This window comes from Hordeum vulgare, chromosome 7H (genome assembly GCF_904849725.1).
Source record: "Hordeum vulgare subsp. vulgare chromosome 7H, MorexV3_pseudomolecules_assembly, whole genome shotgun sequence".
In the NCBI taxonomy this organism is placed as follows: Eukaryota; Viridiplantae; Streptophyta; class Magnoliopsida; order Poales; family Poaceae; genus Hordeum; species Hordeum vulgare.
In genome coordinates, this window is record NC_058524.1 from 580,562,746 (window position 1) to 580,582,660 (window position 19,915).

The 19,915-nt window shown below is 45.3% G+C and overlaps 1 protein-coding gene and 1 pseudogene across 1 annotated transcript; both read right to left on the minus strand.

Moving 5' to 3' along the window:
• LOC123409374 lies at positions 1–2,790 on the minus strand (annotated as a pseudogene).
• A 746-nt stretch (positions 2,791–3,536) lies between these two features.
• On the minus strand, positions 3,537–7,761 carry LOC123409375 (probable methyltransferase PMT9). The gene is made up of 7 exons (XM_045102298.1): positions 7,522–7,761; positions 7,248–7,412; positions 6,947–7,129; positions 6,249–6,846; positions 5,370–5,482; positions 5,057–5,277; positions 3,537–4,246 (listed from the first exon to the last, which is right to left on the minus strand). Exons 1-7 carry the CDS (start codon positions 7,759–7,761, stop codon positions 3,925–3,927), a joined length of 1,842 nt encoding a protein of 613 aa, XP_044958233.1. The 3' UTR covers positions 3,537–3,924.
• Positions 7,762–19,915: the final 12,154 nt, after the last annotated feature.

The window sequence follows — 19,915 nt, forward strand, 5'->3', positions numbered from 1 at the left end:
TTACATCATGATCGACCAAGTGACCTTCACTTGCATCTTATAGTTACCACACACCATGTTCTCGGCGGCATAACCGTTGAGCTTTGAAGCAAACCTAACATTTTGCTGAAAGAGCTCAGCACCACCTTCAGGAGCAATAGTCACCAAGAGCATCTCACCTACAGATAGACATACCACGCGGCGCGCTGTTTACATGACTTGATCATCGCCAGCAGTAAGCAAGCCATTCACTCTGCTATCATGTAGCACAATTTCACAGGGAACTCTGCTAGTGGTAGCAATGATCTTACCATGGAGATCAGCAGGCCCCTCAAGGATCCTGATCTCGACAGTGCCCTCCACGGCGTCCCTAACAAATGCAAAGTTCATCTCCAATGTGCTGTGCATGCTGACAAGCGTGGCTGTTTCGACCCCACATTCCAAGTTTGATGCCTGTCTTGTGATGCCATTAATATCCAGCATGCCTTTGCTGAGTCTTTCATCCTTGACCTCCCTCCCGTGCACATCCTTAACTTTCAGATTGATTTCGAAGAATAGGTAACCGCAGAGCATAAGTCCTCTCTTTGGACCAGTCAAAATCAACGAATTGTCCTTCAAAATAAGTACGGAGAGATAAATTGCTGGTGTATCTTTTGGAATGTCTATGTTTGAAATCGAAGCTTTTATATTTCTTTGCTTGAGTTTGAACGAGGAAACACGATTACCAGAATATATATACACTTTTCAGGCATGTTTCACGTTTTCACGTATTTTGTCTACTCTTCTTAATCACACGCAAGGGTTGTGGTACAACAAAACTGAAATGCTGGAGTATTGGCAAATCATAGGCCACCTAACATTATTTGCTAAAAGGGAAGCCTTTATAGTATTTGGTGGACGTCAGAAACAACATATATTAAACTGATAATATCAGCACAGCAAACATGGCATACCCATCCATGAGGTCCATCGTTTAAGTATATAATATAGAGAGCCTAATAAGGATTATTCATGTGGAAAATGTTTTAAATAGCGGGCTATGGCAAATAGCGGCAGGCCTGAAAATCAGCTATAGCGGGCTATATCGGGCTATAGCGGCATATTCGTACGTGATGCCATTTAGCGACACCCTACTAAAAAGGCTATAGCAGGGCTATAGCGGGGCTATAGCCAGCTATTTAAAACTATGTGTGGAACACATTTAACAAATCATTGAATAGTGTTCCCCATACATAAATACGATAATTGTATGATGGTCCAAGTATAAAAGAGATTTTACTCTACTCCATATACCATATCTGCACCCATATAGTACCAATACTGTAGAATATATTCTTTGTTGGATAATTTTATTGGAGTTTTCAGTCACACAAAGTTGCAAATATGTTTCATGTGCCAACAATCGATTGACGATTAGCACCCATATAAACCATCCATTATGAATTCACTACTCTTATTTCAAATAACTGCAATCAGATGACAGATATCAAGAGCAATACAAGGAATACACCACTGGGAAATTGTACGTGTATAGAGGTGCATTAGCTATCATGCAAGCAAAATATAAGCATTACCTCTGAGGTGATGCGCTGGTGATTGTCCTCACCACGTTGGAATAGATAGACAGATCTGCGATCCAAATCATCCCTGGCTATTACCGTGCCATAGACATTAAGTGGGTAGCCATACTCAGAAGCTACAATCTTGATTGAGAGAATATTTGCTGAGTGACACAATGGGAATCCCTCTCTGAAGGTTTTGTCGGTATGGAGCATTGGACCGTAAGGTCTTGTTTGGTACTAGTGTTTTTAAGGAGATTGGTGGGGATAATCCCCCAAGGGATTGGGTGAAACCCCAACCTTCACCCAATCCCTTCAAATCCTCATTTATCCCCAATACACTAGGTAGGGGTAGTGTATTGGGTATTGAGAAAAATGCACTATAATTTAGGGATTTGAGGGGAAATGTGGGGATGAAACATGTTAAATACACTAGAACCAAATGATGTTATGGGATGTGTGGGGATTGAGGGGTTTAACCGGGATAATCCCCACAAATTCCCTAAAATACACTAGTACCAAACAAGGCCTAAGGGGCTGCGAAAAAATAGGATCGAACATTTCAAATAAATGAATACTAAAAGAAACGAATGTGCGTCTGCAATCATCAGACAGTTGGTTGTCAGCCTAGAACATGTAAAAGTTGAATGGAGTAACATAACATAAATGTGGTGCATGGTTCAATTGCAAATTGAAAGAAACGGTGCTCTGTACGTTGCAGTAAAATTTACTAGCGCCGCAAATTTCAAGAATGAACTGGATGGTGGACGAACTGGTGAAGTTATCATTCATGGCTGAAAAGGCCAGCAGGATTTTTACAGTAAGCTGCATTTTGCACCACTAAACTTGACCCTCAGTTCTGAAAAACGTCAGGGCATGGATACCTTTACTCCTAGCACCAGGTAACTCGACTATGCATTCCTCCTTTAGGCCTTGTTCGGTTGCTTTAAAATTGGAGGGGTTTGGAGCGGATTGAAAGGGATTAAATCCCCTACAAGTCAAATTTCATGTCAATCCCCTTCAATCCCCTCCAATCCCCTCCTCGGTGGGATTAACCGAACAAGGCTTTATTAAGCGAGTTTACTCCTAACACCAGGTAACTGGACTATGGATTGACACCCGTCACCTCCTCCTCCGCCGGCTGCGGCTGCTCTGGCTCCGGCTCCGGCTTCTGCTTCTTCGACATCTGATCATCTGCCTCCCGAACCCTTTCCGGGACAGCCACCACGGGAGGAAAATCGCCGCCCGCCATGGCGAGGAGCGTGTTTCACAACGACGACGGTCAGAAGCGAAAGAAAGGTTTTTGCAACCCAAACGCCCATCGACGGATTTTTCCTACTCCATCGGCAGATTACTTACTGTCAAGTTTGTCTTAAAAAAAACTTACTGTCAGGTGTTCTAAAAAAAAGAGAAAAACTTACTGTCAAGTTTTTTAAATTTGTTTAAAAGGAAATCCACTGAAAAATGTAAAAGTTAGGCTCTGCCTAGATTTTATTTTTATTTTTTAGTTTCCTTAGCCTATAGTTTTAGAAAAAAACACAATTTTAAATATTGTGAGGTATCTAAATCAAATAAATATTGTAATTTTAACAATTTTTGGTATCCCAGATATTCTTGTAATTTTGGGGTACTTTTCAAAAAATCTACTCCAGACCTCTTTTCTTCTTGAAAAAAATAGGAGAAACTCCTTTCACATCCTTTGCTGGTTCATCTCGGCATGCACCTCATAGTTTCTCCTTCGCAGCTAAGCCATGGCAGTGGCGCTGGTATCTTAGTTTCTCCTTCACAGCACAGCTCAGCCATGGCGGCATCGGTGCAAGGAGAGTATCAGGGTTGCGCGATCTTCCGAGTGATGGCATGCCCGTTGCACAAGATCAGACAAGATTGGTTACGGGTGCAGGCCAGCGATCAGTTACTCATTTTTTCGCAGAAATTTCATAAAAAATCCAAGGAAAAAAGAGAAAATTATTTACATTTCAGACAAAAAGGGACATGAACTTAAGCTTTGTCACAACAAAAGAAATATCATAATAGCATAGTTTTACGCTTTTTAAGAACACACTGACATGAAAAGTAATGGCCAATGGCAAATCTCCAAGTGTCAATTCTAAAACAGCTACAATTTACGGAAGTGAGATTAGCATTTTTTGACGACCATATTGTCCTATGAATTCAGAACCATTGAGGTTTGCAATTCTGCATGTCATACTCCTATCTCTTCTGTGAACATTCCATCACAGGCACAAAACTGCGGAGAAAGGATGGTGTGTGTGGAAGTGCTGATGGAAAAGGTAGAGAACTACTGTATAATACAACTAGGAGTTGGGAAACGACGGTTAGCAGTGGCTACTTAAGAACAGAACAAGAACCATTTTGCGCTTGCTTGCTACGACGATGCCTTTGGTGCCTGATCCCATAGCCTTTTCCTCACGATCAAGACTCTTTCATCGCCTGCTGACGAAAGCGCGTCTCTCTTTGGTTTCACCTCGGATGACCAGTCGTCCCATCTCAGTGCGGGCAAGAGCCTCTTGATGTAGTCTATGACAGCAGCTTTGTCCCTGATAATGGCATACCCATGAGGCCTCATGATGCGGTCCATCTCGATCAGCAGATCTTCCAGGCCACAGCCCTGATTCTCCATCTCAGAGAACAGGAGCCAGGCGTGAAGGAGGTCGTAGGTACGAGGGTATGTCGAGAATGACTCGCACCTTCCGTAACAAAGAACCATAAATAAACAGAATAAAGTCAATGGTATGGAGTAGTAGAATGAAGCATCAAGTATGGTATGGAAGTACACAGAACAATACACAAGAAACTTATTTCATTGATAACCACGAGACCGAGATGGTAAGCATCATGTTGCTAGTTAAGGAACAAGTTATGGTATACTAGTAAATATGAATCAAGAATGGAAACTGTTAGGCAATATAAGATCCACTGGTATGGAGACAGGCTTCTGGTTTTTCATCTTTGTGCAATTCTACTATGCAGTTTTTCCTGTGCCTATCAGTTAACGGCGGGGTACTTTTTTTTGACGGTGCTATGGCGGGCTTACGCCAACGGCAGGGTACTTCAATAGCAGCTAGGAAGGAAAAATTTCGATGAGAGAACTTGGTTCCTTTCATGACAGCATGTCTCGAACGCGACGAGTGGATTATATATTAAAAGTGTGCAATCGGTATAATGACATAAAACTGAAACAACATAATGCTATTGCTACAACTAACATAGGGAAATAATACAGTTATAAACCGCTTTGTGAAGCACCAAAATGTGGTACTCATATATATAACCACTAAAAAACAGGTTCCACGTACGAGTACTTGTCAAAATATTGACCTCTTCTTTATGCAATTAAAACCTCTGATATAGTTATAAAATTATACCTTATGTGTCACCGAAAAAATATTATAATCTAAGAATTTAGGTATGCATAGTCACTTAGGCAGCATTAAAACAATTGAATCTGAAATGAATAGATGAGAAGTAGGACAGAAGGTATTGCACAAACATCTTACCAGTTATGGATTGTCCCTATCAAACCACGGTCATATATGATCTTCAGTTTTCCAGATTCCATGAAAGGGACTACATTCATTACCCAGACATCCTTTTTCCTCAGTGATGCTGCAAATCCGCCAAGGTTAGCATTCATATCCATAACATTTCTGAAGGAATACTTCTGTATCTCAGATTTCATAAGTTTCCAGTACTGAGCAACTCTAGAATTCCAAATTTCCTGTGCAGACAGTATTCCAAGGTTAGACGCTCAAGATCATCATCTGAAAGGGTGTGGCATCATATAGCAAAATCAGTCATCAAAGTACTCACATTATCTTCAGAAAAATTCTTTGAACTGATTCCAATCTCTTCCAGACGAGGGGGTGGTGCTGTGAGCCTTTGTGGCCAGGGAAGCAGTTCGCTTCCTTTAACCTTGTTAACTCCTGGTTAAATGAAAGAACATTACACCATCAGGGTACAGGTATGCTAGCTAACACTTGATGTTTGATATTAGAATAATTTATGGAAGAACTACAGGTAAAGTTGAAAATTTCATTACAGAAACTTGTAATGAAAATTTTCTTTAATAAAAGTTACAGCACCAGACAATATACAGATATGAACAAATGAACTCAACCAAATATGGCAATATACTGAAACTGTTTCAAACTAGAAATGTTAATTACAGGAAACTCTGCTGCAGAAATTGGAAACTATCAAACCATATACGCCAATATTCTACTACAGTTCAAACCAGATATAGTGCAAACAAAGCAAAGGTAACCAATGGTGGTGGCATGCAGGCATATTGTCATGACCAGCAAATCAGCAGCAATGAGTGATCTGTGGAGGCCAAAAGTTGCAGAATAAGGGGGCACATGATGTCGTAATCGCAAGTGATGGAGCGGGCAACAAGTGGTTAGATCCTGTTAGTGGGCGATAAGGCAGATAAAACAGAGTTGGAAAGGGGTATTCCCTTCAGATAAGAGGTTGACCAAAGTATCCTTCTATATTATGGCCAGCCAATGCTCAACAAAGGGTTATGACTAATGGTTCTTGACACTTTGTCTGCTCTAACATGTGTGAACTTTTGCCAGGGTGAAGTATATTTCAAGCAGAACACTAGAAAAAAGCAAGAGACAGTACAGTAGAGAATAGACTGTGGTAATTCAATAATAATCTTGAGGCAAATCAGGAAAGTGAGCTTACTCTTGGAGTAGGGAGTTATGCATGCTTTCATCAGGACATTCCAAGCAGCATCTGGGTCATCATCATGGCCACACATGGGAGGAAGTGCTCTGGGCTCCCTTCTCATATAGCACCCATTTGTCAATGGTTTGACCCATATCACCGTCTGCTCCTTCTTTGAAGCAATCCTCCAGCACATCCTCTGAGCCAGATTGCTCATCTGCCTCCATATCTCCCGGTTAACTGGGTCATGATGAGCATAAGCCTCTGGTGACGAATAAACGAAGTACCCTCCAGGCCTCAAAACCCTATCCACTTCCAGCAACAAGATCCCATCCCTCTGCAACCAGTCAATTCGACAGCGTGAGCAATGCGCCATCTCGAATGAGCGGCTTGGATATGGCAGCCTCCTTGTACCCAGCACACCAAGGGTTGACGGTATCCCCCTCTCAAGGGCAAACTGAATTTGGTTCTCGTGCACATCGTTGGGAGCAAGTGACATTGCAATTATATCTAGCGGTAGGAGGTAAGCCCCGAAGCTGGCAACCCCGCAGCCGACGTCGAGCACGTTCCTGATGTTGCCTTCGTTGTTCAGCTTGTCATTTGGAAACCCCAACATCTAGCATCACACCAATCAACATTGGCAACAATTGGTTAGCTTCCAAAGGTGACCAAAAGGTGGTGGGTTATCTGCTATAGGAGCCTAGAACGTTTCGAACCTGCGCAAGGTGCACAATGTACTTGTCTGCGCCAAAGTGGAAGTGGGTGCCTCCGCCGGGGAAGTTGATCTTCTCGCCGTTCACCACCATCCACCGCTGGTCTGACTTCTCGGATGCGAGGTGGGTGTGGGGTATGTTGGCCGTCCACACCTCGTCCCGGCTCCTCGGCCACCTGATCGGCACCTGAGCATCGCAACCCGCATCACATCGGCGTGAGCGAAAACAAACGGAGACGTACACGATTCGACATACGATGTGCCCGTCCTGGACCATGCACGCATATGCTCGTCGATGGACTCACCAGGTAGCCATCGGGCGGGGGGATGAGGCAGTTGAGGCGTCGGGGCGCGGGCGGGCAGTGGCGCTCGTAGTGCTCCATGAGGGAGAGGTTGAGCCTGAGGCGGAGCTGGTGGTGGAGGCCCCGGTCCAGGCACGGGATCAGCTCCGAGTGCCGCGCGTCGCACACCTGCGCAGCAACCCCGGGCAGGCCGATCGAGTCAGCGAATCGAACCACCCGCTCGCCGTTAGCACGTACTCGGGGAACCGCGACGCCGAGGTGTACCGTGCATACGTACCGGGAGGGAGGAGAGCGCGAGGTCGGCGGGGAGCGGGGCCTGGGCCTGGGCCTGGAAGGCGCGGTGGCGGAGGCGAGGGTGGCGGAGGGTGGGGCCGAAGGCGGCGCCGTGGAAGAGGCAGAGGAGCGCGAGCGCGAGGGCGGCCCCGGCGAGGGCGCATGCGAAGGCCCGGCGGCGGCCCGGCGCGCCCCCGCCCCACCCCCGGCTGCTCGGCGGCGGCAGCGGGGGGTGCGGCTTCATGGTCGTGGCGGCGTTCCGCTCCCCGTTGCGCCGCGGGGGACGCGGAGGGAGGGGGCGCCGGGCGCGTGATGGCGGCGGGCGGCTGCCCGTTGATTTGATCGATCGATTGATTGATTGATTACGCGGCGTGGGCGTGGGTCGAGGGCACGGAAGCGGAAGGGGGAGGCGCGTGGAATGGAGCGGCCAAAAACATTGGGAGCGGCACACGGGAAGAAGGAGACGAAGAGTGGACCGCGGTCTAGCGGCACGGTGACCTGTCACCACCGGAACTACTTCTCTACCAACAAGACCGGCCCGGCCCAGGAGCGGCCCAGGCGAATCAAGAAGCCCAGTACGTGTTGTGCCGGCAGCAAAAAAAAAAAAGTTGGATCAAGTGAATCTTTTCATCACCCCCTTAAAAAAAGGTGAATCTTCTCATCAACAAAAAAAGTTGTTGCGAGTGACATGTGTGTTCTCAAACAAAAGAAGAAGTGACCCGTCTAAAAAAAAGTGAACCTCCTCTATTTTGTAGCGTGGAGTGCAACAAAATCTTACGGTTTCTTTGTCAGTTCAGCATAGTTCATTTAGTGGGAGCACCAAGTTGACCCCTCGGTATAGAAGGGATTCTCGGGAATCTTCGAGGATTAATCCGGTCTCGGAGATACTTTGGAAGTTGCATGTCCATCGTAAAATTGAAGGGATTGTTTAGCGAGCTCTGCATGAAATTATTGCAGGGGTATGCGTTCTGAACAACATACATGTAAAGGTCTCCCCTTAATGTCCGGTTTGCTATGCAAGCTCGAAGGACATCCCACATTTGATCTTCACATGTAGACGGGCACAAGAGGTGTGGATGTCATTAGGGTTAGAAAAAGTGATTTCTAAAGCATTAAGCTGTGAACGCTCGAGAACGATAGTACTTTAAGAGCTGCTCGACGGGGGGGGGGGGGGGCTGCGGCTTCAATTTCCCCCTTGAGGAGAGGAATTCCCCCGACAGAATCTCTCTGTCGGAGAGCAAATGGTCCTCTTCCCAGGTTTACGCCTCGAGACGGTGGCACTTTGTCTTGAAAGTATCCTTATGATTTTTTTAGCTCAAAACACACCATATAGGAGAAGAGGGGGGGTCGGGAGACGTGCTGGTGGACCACGAGGCAACAGGGCGCACCCACAGGGGTGGGGCGCCGTGTTGGCTCGTGGCCAGCATGTGGCCCCTCTGGTATATTAAGGCCCAATAATTCTTATGTATTCCATAAAATTCTATGTGAAATTTCAGGTCATTTGGAGTCCACTGATTTTTCACCCTTTTTCTTGGTTTTCACGTCGAGAATTTCAGTTTCCAATATTTTCCCTCTTTGTGGTGTAACTTGCATATTCACAAAGAAAAGACATAAGAATTATATAATAATGAGGAATAATGGACAAGAATATCATAGATATCAATAAGAATTCATGACGCATAATGGACGTATCACTATTCCTATAAGTGTCACAAATAACCCTACAATTCGTACTGGAATAACACCCATGACACTCTAGGATCAAAAGAATGTCTAGAGGGGGTGATTAGACTACTTGACAAGATAAAAACTTATCATTTTCCCAAATTTAGTTGTGGGCCACTTTTAGCAATTATGACTAGTCAAGTTCACCCTACACATGCACATCTAAGAGTATAGCATCGGAAAGTACGACATGCAAATGTAAAGTAGAGGGTAAGGTAGGGAGATCAAACGCAAAGCTTGACACGATGATTTTTGGCATGGTTTTGATAGGTGGCTCTATCATACGTCCATGTTAGTGGAGACTTCAACCCATAGAGGGTAACAACTGCGAGAGTCCATGGAGGGCTCCACCCACAAGGGGTCCACGAAGCAGCGGCCTTGTCTATTCCACCACGACTTCTGTCCACACAGGACTAGCCTCACTCACGGTAGATCTCCACGAAGTAGGCGATCTTGTTTCCCTTACAAACTTCTTGGTTCAACTCCACAACACGAAGTACGAGGCTCCCAAGCGACACCTAACCAATCTAGGAGGCACCACCCTCCAAAAGGTAATAGATGTCGTAGAATGATGAACTCCTTGCCCTCGTTCTTCAAAAGATAGTCTCCTCAACACTCAATCACTCTCTCACAGATTTGGCATGGGTAGGAGAGATTGATCTTGTGGAAAGCAACTTGGGGAGGCTAGAGATCAAGTTTCAAATGGTTGGATTGGAATCTCTTGATCTCAACACATGAGTAGGTGGCTCTCTCTCAAAAAATTGGATCTGGCAAGTGTAAGTGTGTTCTGAGTGCTTCCTCTATGAATGAGAGGTAGGTGGAGGGGTATATATAGGCATCCCCCAAAATCTAACCGTTACAACATTATTGACCAACTCGGTGACATCGAAATGAATCTTGGTGGTACCGAGTTGCACTAAATGTGGCAACTTCTGAATTCTCGATGAGACCGATATGTGAATCACGGTGGTATCAATACATGACCTAGACGAGATTTCAAATCTCGGTGAGACCCATTTCAAACTCGGAATTTCTGATTCTTGAAATCTTCTCAACAAAAAGTTGATCACTAAATATCGGTGGCACCGATGTGAAAGTTGGCGGTACCGAGATGGTAGGTTTTGGCATAGGTTCTGTCAAGTGGAAAATTGGTAGGGCCGAGTGGAAATTATTGGTGGTGCCGATTTTGCTGGTTTGGCTTTGGAGTGATATATTTTGTGGGAGAATGGTGAGTATTTTTGGTGGCTATCTCTAAGAACTTGAGCAACCAATTCATCATAATACCTCACCTCCTTTTAATAGTATTGGCTTTCCTATGGACTCAAAGTGATTTCTCACAAATGGAAAATTTAGAGTCTTCTTGCTTGAAGCTTGAGCCAATCCTATTCCTTTCCTTGCATCAAGGGGCTTCTCCTCACAATCCTATAGCCAAGGCATCTTTGAACTTTTTAGAAATATACTTGAATAAGCTTATTAGTCAAACGATGCATATGTTCTGATCAGTTATCAAAAACACCTTAGCGAGCAATTGTTCTTTCACTCTCCCCCTTTTTGGTAATTGATGAAAACATATAGATCAAAGCTTCAACAAAATATATAATCAATGATTAGCATCAACGCTTTTGAGAAGTATGTGAAAAGCAAGAGCTCCCCCTAATTTTGTGCATTAATTTGAATTTGTGTTTGAATGCAAATGCACAATCGATTAGGATCATGGTTTACTCTTCCTTGTCACATACAACTTGGTGGTGCGCATAAATGATAATGGATTAATAGTAATGCACATAACACCAAACAAGCAAGTGAATGATCATCATGTAGATAGCTCAAAAGGTAATAACGTGGTAGCATCAACCAATCAAAGCGTATGATCAAACACTTCTCCTAAATGGATAACGTCATCCAAAAGACAAAAGTTTTGAAAGATCAAATGAGAGCAAATAAAATGCAAAGCACTTTCTCTCGAAGCCCTACTTGACCTATACACTTCTCCCCCTTTGGCAACAAGTTACCAAAAAGTTCAAAGGTATAGAACTAATCGTATCTCTAGGCTCGATATCCTCCGATAGCTCACGATGGAGTGGACAGGAGAGCGTCGACGAAGGCTTCTACAGAAGTCCCTGGAGCTGGAGGGGTAGACACTGGAGGTGCAGGAGAAGGAGCTGAAGCTTGAGCTGATGAAGACAGTCTTGCTTCCGGAACTGGCACAACTGTTGACCTAGTCTGGGTCCTGAACTGAGTGGTGGTAGGAAGAGGCGAGTCTTCATCATCACTGCTGGGGCGGGATATGTGCACTGAATCAATTTAATGCTGGAGCTTCTCAACAGTGGTAGTCAACTCCGTTACCTTAACATCGAGGTGAATTTTGTCTCCACAATCCTCTCGAGGCTCTTCTGGTTCGGCAAGATCTCAGAAACTTTCTTATCCATCCCTTGGATGGTGTTGACCAAGAAAGACATCTGCTCATCTCTGGTTCTGCGCTGTGGGGTTGGAGCTGGAGCATTTCTAGCAGTCTTTGACTCTACTGCCTCTGCTGCCTCTCGAGTAGTAGCTGAGCTGGGATGGCTTGAGTCCATCACAACTTCATTGTCTTCAAATTCTGACTGAAGTGGCAGGTGGGGACGATCAAGTAGATATGCATGCTTGCCAATCTTGGCATTGATGAGCATCTGAATGTATGGAGCATATCCACAAATCTCTTCTGATCTGCAGCAGTCCTCTTGACAGTCTCAACTATCAAGTCCATCACTCTGGACGTAGTGTGGGTGTCTAGATGATGCAACATGTTGATGGAATAACCTCTAATCATCTTGTCATCACCTGATTTGGGCATCAGGGCGTATCTCATAATGGTGTTCGTAGACAGACCCAAACTTGTGTATTTGCGCATACTTATGGGGCACTGCCTTGTACATGTTTGTCACGCCCAAGATGCGACCCTATCCTCAATTTGGCACGAAGGCCTCGTCAGGGATAGAAGCGCATCTCGTCGTGTCGCAAGAATGGATATCGTTACAAGTATATGTACTGAAAAGATGAGATATATATTTAGAATTGGCTTACACTCGCCACAAGCTACATCAGAGTCACATCAGTACATTACATAATCATCAAGAGTAAGAGCAGGGTCCGACTACGGACGAAAACAAACAAGAAAAGAAGAACGACGTCCATCCTTGCTATCCCAGGCTGCCGGCCTGGAACCCATCCTAGATCGATGAAGAAGAAGAAGAAGAAGCAACTCCAAATGAACAATCAACGCGCTCGCGTCAAGTAAGCTTTACCTGTACCTGCAACTGGTGTTGTAGTAATCTGTGAGCCACAGGGGACTCAGCAATCTCATTTCCAAAGGTATCAAGACTTGCAAAGCTTAATGGGTGAGGTATGGTTAAGTGGTGAGGTTGCAGCAGCGGCTAAGCATATATTTGGTGGCTAAACTTACGAGTACAAGAAATAAGAGGGGGGAAGATCTACGCATAGCGGACGTGAACTACTGTTGATCAAATGAATGGTCCTGAACACCTACCTACGTCAGACATAACCCCACCGTGTCCTCGATCGGAGAAGGAACTCACGAAAGAGACAGTCACGGTTACGCACACAGTTGGCATATTTTAATTAAATTAACTTCAAGTTATCTAGAACCAGTGTTAAACAAAGCTTCCACGTTGCCACATAACCGCGGGCACGGCTTTCCGAAAGATTTAACCCTGCAGGGGTGCTCCAACTAGTCCATCACAAATTACCACAAGCCGCATAGAAATCCTCAATCACGAAGCTCGCGATCTCGTCGGATTCCCTAGTGGAAAACCTCAACTCTGAGATTACCCAAAGCATCACCGGAATCCCGATGCACAAGATATTTCGTCAAAGGTAAAACTAATCCAGCAAGGCCGCCCGATGTGTCGACGAACCCGATAGGAGCCGCGTATCTCGTTCTCAGGACACAACGGATGGAAAAGCCTAAAGGTGCCAAACCTCGAGTTGCCCCGTGGTGGCCCCGCAGTCTGTCCTTTTTGGACCAACACTCATGAGGAGCACTGGCCCGGGGGTTGATTAAATTATCTTCGGGGTCCGGAAAGTCCCTATGCAATTTTATTAGGTGATTAGGCAAATGTAGTACCAAAGTTGGGCCTTGCCAGACCAACTTTAATCTAAAACGAATTATCAAGGGGGTCCCCATAACAACCCCGATCGTGTTAGGAGCGCTCAATTATGGAACATAACACCGATAGCCAGAAACTAAGGAGGCAAAGGTGGAACAAAACACCAGGCTAGAAAGGCCGAGCCTTCCACCTTTTACCAAGTATATAGGTCCATTATATTAAATAGCATTAATATGGTGATATAACAAGGAACCCATGCTTTCAAATGGAAGCATCTGCACCTGCAACTAGCAACGCTATCAACAGGGTTAAGCAAGCAGTAACATAGCCAATCAATGGTTTGCTAGGTTGAACAGGTTGAAGGTTTTCATGGCATTGTTGAGAGGCTAATATTTAACATGTGGTAGGCAACGAGACATAATCGATAGAAACGGTAAACTAGCATGGCAATGATAGTAATGGTATCTGGGGAAATGGTCATCTTGCCTGAGATCCGGCTTGGAAGAAGAATGACTCCGTGAAGCAGACGAACCGACGTAGTCGAACGGGTCCTCACAATCCGGCACGCTGCGGAACTCTATCTAGACGGGGGAAACCGAAACAAGCATCAACACACGATATTCACCACACGATGCACAACACAAATGATGCATGAGCAGCTGAATACATGCAAGTCACGGCATGACAATTCACACAAACAGACACTACACATTAAGTGAAGCTCAATATGCAACGAGTTGCATATTGACGAAACTCCACGTTAATTATTTAGTTATATCCCGATTAAATACATGGCAATATTAAATGTGGTTAAATATGGCAAGAGGTGAAGCGTAATTAAACTACCTATCTAGGCATTTTAAATGAGGTCGGAAATGACATATAGCATCTCCCGGACGACCTCACATGTTAATTTACAATTCTGTCCAGATCTGAACTAACACATTTAATTAGTTGTTAAACAGCAAAAAAAATAGGTTCACGTGATTCTACGCGTCGTTACAAGCAATTTACACATAGAGAACATCTTCAACGGAGCTACGGTTCAAAAGTTACAAGCACCGCAAAATATGATGACATGAATGTAATATGTGTGCAACGACGGCTACGAGCACTTCAAAACATACAACCAGCAAGAGAAAATGAAACTACATGAGATTCTAAGCAAGTTTCATATAGGACACGATCAAAACGGAGCTACAGATCAAAAACTACGAGCTAAACAAGAAATCACTAGAATCTGCCAAAATCAGCCACATAGCACTTTCTACGCCCCACAACTACAAGCTACACAACTCCGATATGCTCAAGCAAGACATGACAAGAAAGAGGGCAAGAAGCACTACTACAAACAACTAACAAAAACTAGCATGGCATCAAGGAACTCTAGGGAAAGAAGACACAAAATGGCATCTCACACACTATTTCAGACTTAGTGAAAATTACACCTCATGAAAGTGCAGTTTTCGATCTGAAGCCATATTGACAGCAGCAAAACCATAAGCTACAGGACTCCAAATGGCATGAAAATTCACAGCATGCTAGAGAATCACAAGGGCTACAACTAACTCCATTGCACCAACCTCAAAAGAGCTACAGATCACAAGATAGAAGTAAGACAAGACAACAACAAAATATAACAGATTCCAGACTTAGAAATATTTCAGCACCTCCAAATCAGCACTATTTCTAGCAACTTGAGAGCAAGCAAACCACACCTAAACATGCATTTCTATTGCAACTAAAAATACCAGGGGCTAGAGTAAACATCCAAGAACAACTCCCTAGTTGATAACTTAATCTAACGACGCACAGAATAAATCTTACGGAAAAGACAAGAGGGCAACATAGCAAAATATCGCGCGAACTAACTTCCTCAAAAGCTAAAACTAATTGCACAGATTCTACCCCGAAAACATATAAAATATGTGGGGTTGCGCAACAAAAATATTACCACACGTAAATGCGCGATAATAACCTATACACGGAAGATAAACTAACGGCAAATCCCTACACGCAAAAATACAAATGACCGCACTAAAATACATGGAAAAATGGTTCCTAAAATATGAGCATTTAATCTAAGGCATTCGGGCAATCCGGACATGCGCGAAAAATAACTACGACAATAAACCTATCGAGACAGCACGCTAAACTAGGCGTTAGGCACGCTAAATGACGTCAAACAATCATGCATGTTGTAAAAACGGATTCTACGCGAAAATCTACGCCAAAACCATATACTACACGTCGCGAACCGACTTATGGTTAAAAATATACGGGCATATTAATATACGTCTTTTTCCTCAAAAGAACTAAATTCGGAAAAACCCTAAATTACCTATTGGGCCTACCAGGCGCATCCTAACAAAGTTATGCACAGGGCGAAATAATAGGCTGGGGGGAGGGGTCTCACTAGAGGCCTTCTTGGGCCGGCCTGGCCGGGAGGCAGGCGAGGCCTCGGGCAGCCGGCTGGCTGCAGGGGCGGAGTGGGCCGCTGGGGCTACCTGGGCCGCGGGGAGGCCGAGCGGCAAGGCGCCAGGTGGGCCGCTGGGGCGCTGGAGGCCTAGGCAGGGGGGAGCGTTGCGCTCGGCGTCGTCTCCCTCGATCTGACCCCGATGCTGCTCGTTCCCCAGTGCTACAGGGCGACGGCGGCGGGTTCGCAGGGCCCCGGGAGGTTGAGGCTCGGCGCTGTAGGCTGCCGGGGCGTCGAGGACGGCGGGATCCGACGGGATCTGGCGAAGGAGGCCGGCGAGCGGCGAGATCTGGCGCGGGCGGGGTCAGCTCGAACCGACGGCGAGCGGGGAAACCGGCGGCGGCGGGAAGCAGAGGACGACGCGGCGAGACCGACAAGGGAGGCGGCGACCCGGGCAGGCGGCTGGAGGCGCGGGCGCTGGGACGCTAGGCTCGCGGGCAGCGGCGCGCAGGGGGCTCGTGCAGGGAGCTCGGGAGGGAGGCCATGGACGCTGGAACTGGGGGAGCTCGCGGGGGCGGCGGATCTGGGCCCGGGACGGGCCTGCTGCGGGCCCGGCGGGCCCTGGCGGCTGGGAGGAGGTGGGTGGAGCTGAGTTGGGGCTAGGGTTTGAGGGGTGGTGCGGATTTCGAGGAGGGAGGAGTGGCTGCCTATTTATAGACGTAGGGGCTAGGTTTATCCGAATCCGGCCCCGTTTTCGCCCACGCGATCGTAAACGAACGAACTCGAACGTGGGGTCGGCTAAATGATCGCGTAGAGTAGGCTAGCCGGGGAAGAGAGGGAAACGGTGCGGCGCGGCAACGAATTTTTTAAACACCGACAGACGTCCGACGGTAGACCGAATACGGTGCCGCTACGGTCGACCGTTCGGGTGCCAGACTTACTCCGATCGCGACGAAATTCGACAAGCATCCTAGCTATAACTAATTACGACCGCATGCCAAGTTTCACCCTGATCAGAGAAAGTTTTACGCACACTTTTAAAAACAGGGATTTGACGATGCCGCGGGCGCGTGCGTGTGTGAACGGGCTCAGAACGAACAACGACGAGAACCGGCAACAAACAACGGGTGCAAGTTTGAAAACTGACGGCAACGGAGATGCCGATGCAATGCTGATGATGCGCATGATGCGATGATGATGCGACAAATGTAAATACGCACATGACGAAAACGGAAAGAAAGGGGAATCTTCTGGAACGTCGGCATCGAGCTGTCACAACTCTCCTACACTACAAGAGGATCTCGCCCCGAGATCCAAGAATGAAAGGGGGGGAGAGAATGAGAAAGCAAGAGGTAAAAACTTAGTCGCTTCTTTGACAAACGAGTGAAACCAACAATCCTTGAAGGTTGCAGAGAGATGAGGAATGATATGAGAAAGAAGCAAGAATTCACGGAAAATTTCGGCAGCACTTCGGTAGGAAAATGGGACAAAAAATTCGAAAAGGTAGGAGAATTAGAGAGCAATTATGCTTTCACATATGTTCTTTACCCCTAAATTCTCAATCCCAAGGCCATACCGGTCTTTGGGCCTACAAATGATATCTCATCTAGTAAGCCGGTATTTTCTCTTTGTATCGTCGCTCTGCCAAAAGAAACGAGATCGATAAAAGTCCAACCTTTTTCGTACCCCTACAGGTTCCTCAAAGAAGGACACAGGGAACATCAACATACTCGTAAGAACCGAGTTATTCAGTATTAGCCTACCTCCATAAGACATGAGCTTGCCCTTCTAGCAGCTTAGCTTTTTTTTTTGAATCGGTCCTCGATACACTTCCATTCCTTATTAGCGAGCTTGTAGTGGTGAATAGGTATTCCCACATATATAAATGATGAAGTACCCAATTCACATCCGAACAATTTTTTATAAGAATCTTGCTCGTCTTTGGCTCTCCCAAAGCAGAACAATTCACTTTTGTTAAAGTTTATCTTCAAACCCGACAACAGTTCAAATAGGCATAAGACAAGCTTCACGTTACTAGATTTTTCCAAATCATGTTCCATGAATAGAATCGTGTCATCGGCGTATTATAAAATGGACACTCCACCATCAAGTAAATGTGGGACCAGTCTTGCTACTCGGCCCTCCTCTTTAGCTCTTCCTATCATAACTGCTAACATATCAGTTATTATGTTAAACAGGATAGAAGACATTTGGTCACCTTGTCTTAGACCGTAATGCGTTTGGAAGTAGTGACCTATATCATCATTTACATTAACTCCAACGCTACCCTTTTGTACGAAAGAATCGACATGTTTCCTCCATACTCCGTCTAAACCCTTCATACGCTTTCTCGAAATCCACTTTGAAGATTACCCCTTCTAGTTTCTCCGAATGGATTTTATGCAGGACCACCACACCCTCTAGTATGTTTCGGCCCGGCATGAAAGCCGTCTGAGTTGGTTGCACCATAGAATGTGCAATCATTGTCAGTCTATTTGGCCCAACTTTAGTAAAAATCTTAAAGCTCACCTTCAGTAAGCATATGGGACAGAATTGCTCATTAATGCACACCGCACCTACCTTCTTTGGCAACAACATGATCACTCCAAAATTTAGGTGAAATAGTTGCATATGCCCATTGAACAGAGCCCCCAAACAATTGTTTACAATAGTAAGTGATGTACAACTTTAGGTTCTCGTGCCCTATAATTGTGCCCTCGTCTTGCTCAAGGTCGAAAATTTTCTTTTTCTATGTCTTCCATTTGCAATAAAATGGGAAAATTGTGAGTTTTCGTCACCAAAAACGACGTCACGAACTTTCGCTCTTAGTGCCCACCTCATCTCTTCTTCTCTCAATAGTTCTTGTAATCTTTTCTCAGCCACTATTTTTCCTGCCCGCTAATGCGCATCTAACAAAGCTGTTTTGGCCTTGATATCTAGCTCATTTATAAGATGTAGAAGTCTATAGTTCTCTACCCTGTAAATTCTATAGTCATTCTTATCCCATCCCCTCAGGAACTGTCTCAACTGCCTAATCTTGTTCCTCCATCTATCCATATTCGACCTCCCTCCCGTAACCATAGCCCATTCTCTAGCTATTAGGTCAATGAATCCTTCCCTCTAAAACCATGCTAGTTGAAAAGAGAACACACCCTTGTTTCCTGCATGTGACGCTTCCCGAGAGTCAATAAGCAGTGGTGTGTGATCGGAGATTCCTCTCTATAAAGCTTGAACCGTCACCAGAGGGATCTTTTGTTCCCATTCAACACTGGTGAGGACACAATCCAACTTCTCATACGTTGGATTTGGCAATTTGTTTGCCCAAGTAAACTTCCTCCCTGAGAGTTCTATCTCCATCAGGTCTAGACTTTTGATAATCGTATTGCACATAAATGACCATCTTCCATCAAAATTATCGTTATTTTTTGATAGCTCCTCCTAATAATGTTGAAATCACCACCAATCAAAATTGGTAACATTTCGTCACAGATACTCACAAGATCTGCTAGGAAATCAGGTTTGAGCTCTGGTTGATCTGCTCTATATACTGCAATGAGAGCCCATTGGAACCCATCGATCTTAGACCGAACTCCGAATTTTACTGCAAAATCCCCCAGCACTATGCTCCATACTTCTATTGTCTCACACTTCACTCCAAGTAAGATCCCACCGTACCTTCCTCTTGGAGGTATGCAATGCCAATCAAACTCGATACCACCTGACAAGGTATTGAGAAATTGATGCGTAAAATTATCCCTACCGGTCTCAAGTAAGACAATGAAATCTACTTATGCTCTATCGATGCATCCACAAGGAACCTTCTTTTAGCCAAGTCCGCTAGACATCTAATATTACAAAAGATTCCTTTTATCACTCATCATGAAAAAAATCTATGGTCCTAGCTCTACCACTTATACCCACAACAGAAATCGGATAGATCTTCCTCTTTCACGTACGTTTTGGCTTCTCTTCTCCTTGAACCCGGTCCATATAACCGAGCTCACGTGTTAAAAAGAGGATGGTAACAAAGGTGCCATATACCCCTCTATACCACTATCCGCCTCCTCCCCCTGCGTAACATTAGGTGGCATCAAATCCTCACACAAAGAGTTCACTGACCCAACCCCTAGTGCATTTATTTCAGAATCATT

What these genes read in the sequence shown, in the direction of transcription:
- LOC123409375 (XM_045102298.1), bottom strand. Translation starts at nt 7,761, where the DNA reads ATGAAGCCGCACCCCCCGCTGCCGCCGCCGAGCAGCCGGGGGTGGGGC. An exon ending in ACATTGTGCACCTTGCGCAG is followed by an intron (nt 6,847 to 6,946) that starts GTTCGAAACGTT and finishes GTGTGATGCTAG; the next exon opens with ATGTTGGGGTTTCCAAATGA. An exon ending in AGAATTTTTCTGAAGATAAT is followed by an intron (nt 5,278 to 5,369) that starts GTGAGTACTTTG and finishes CTGTCTGCACAG; the next exon opens with GAAATTTGGAATTCTAGAGT.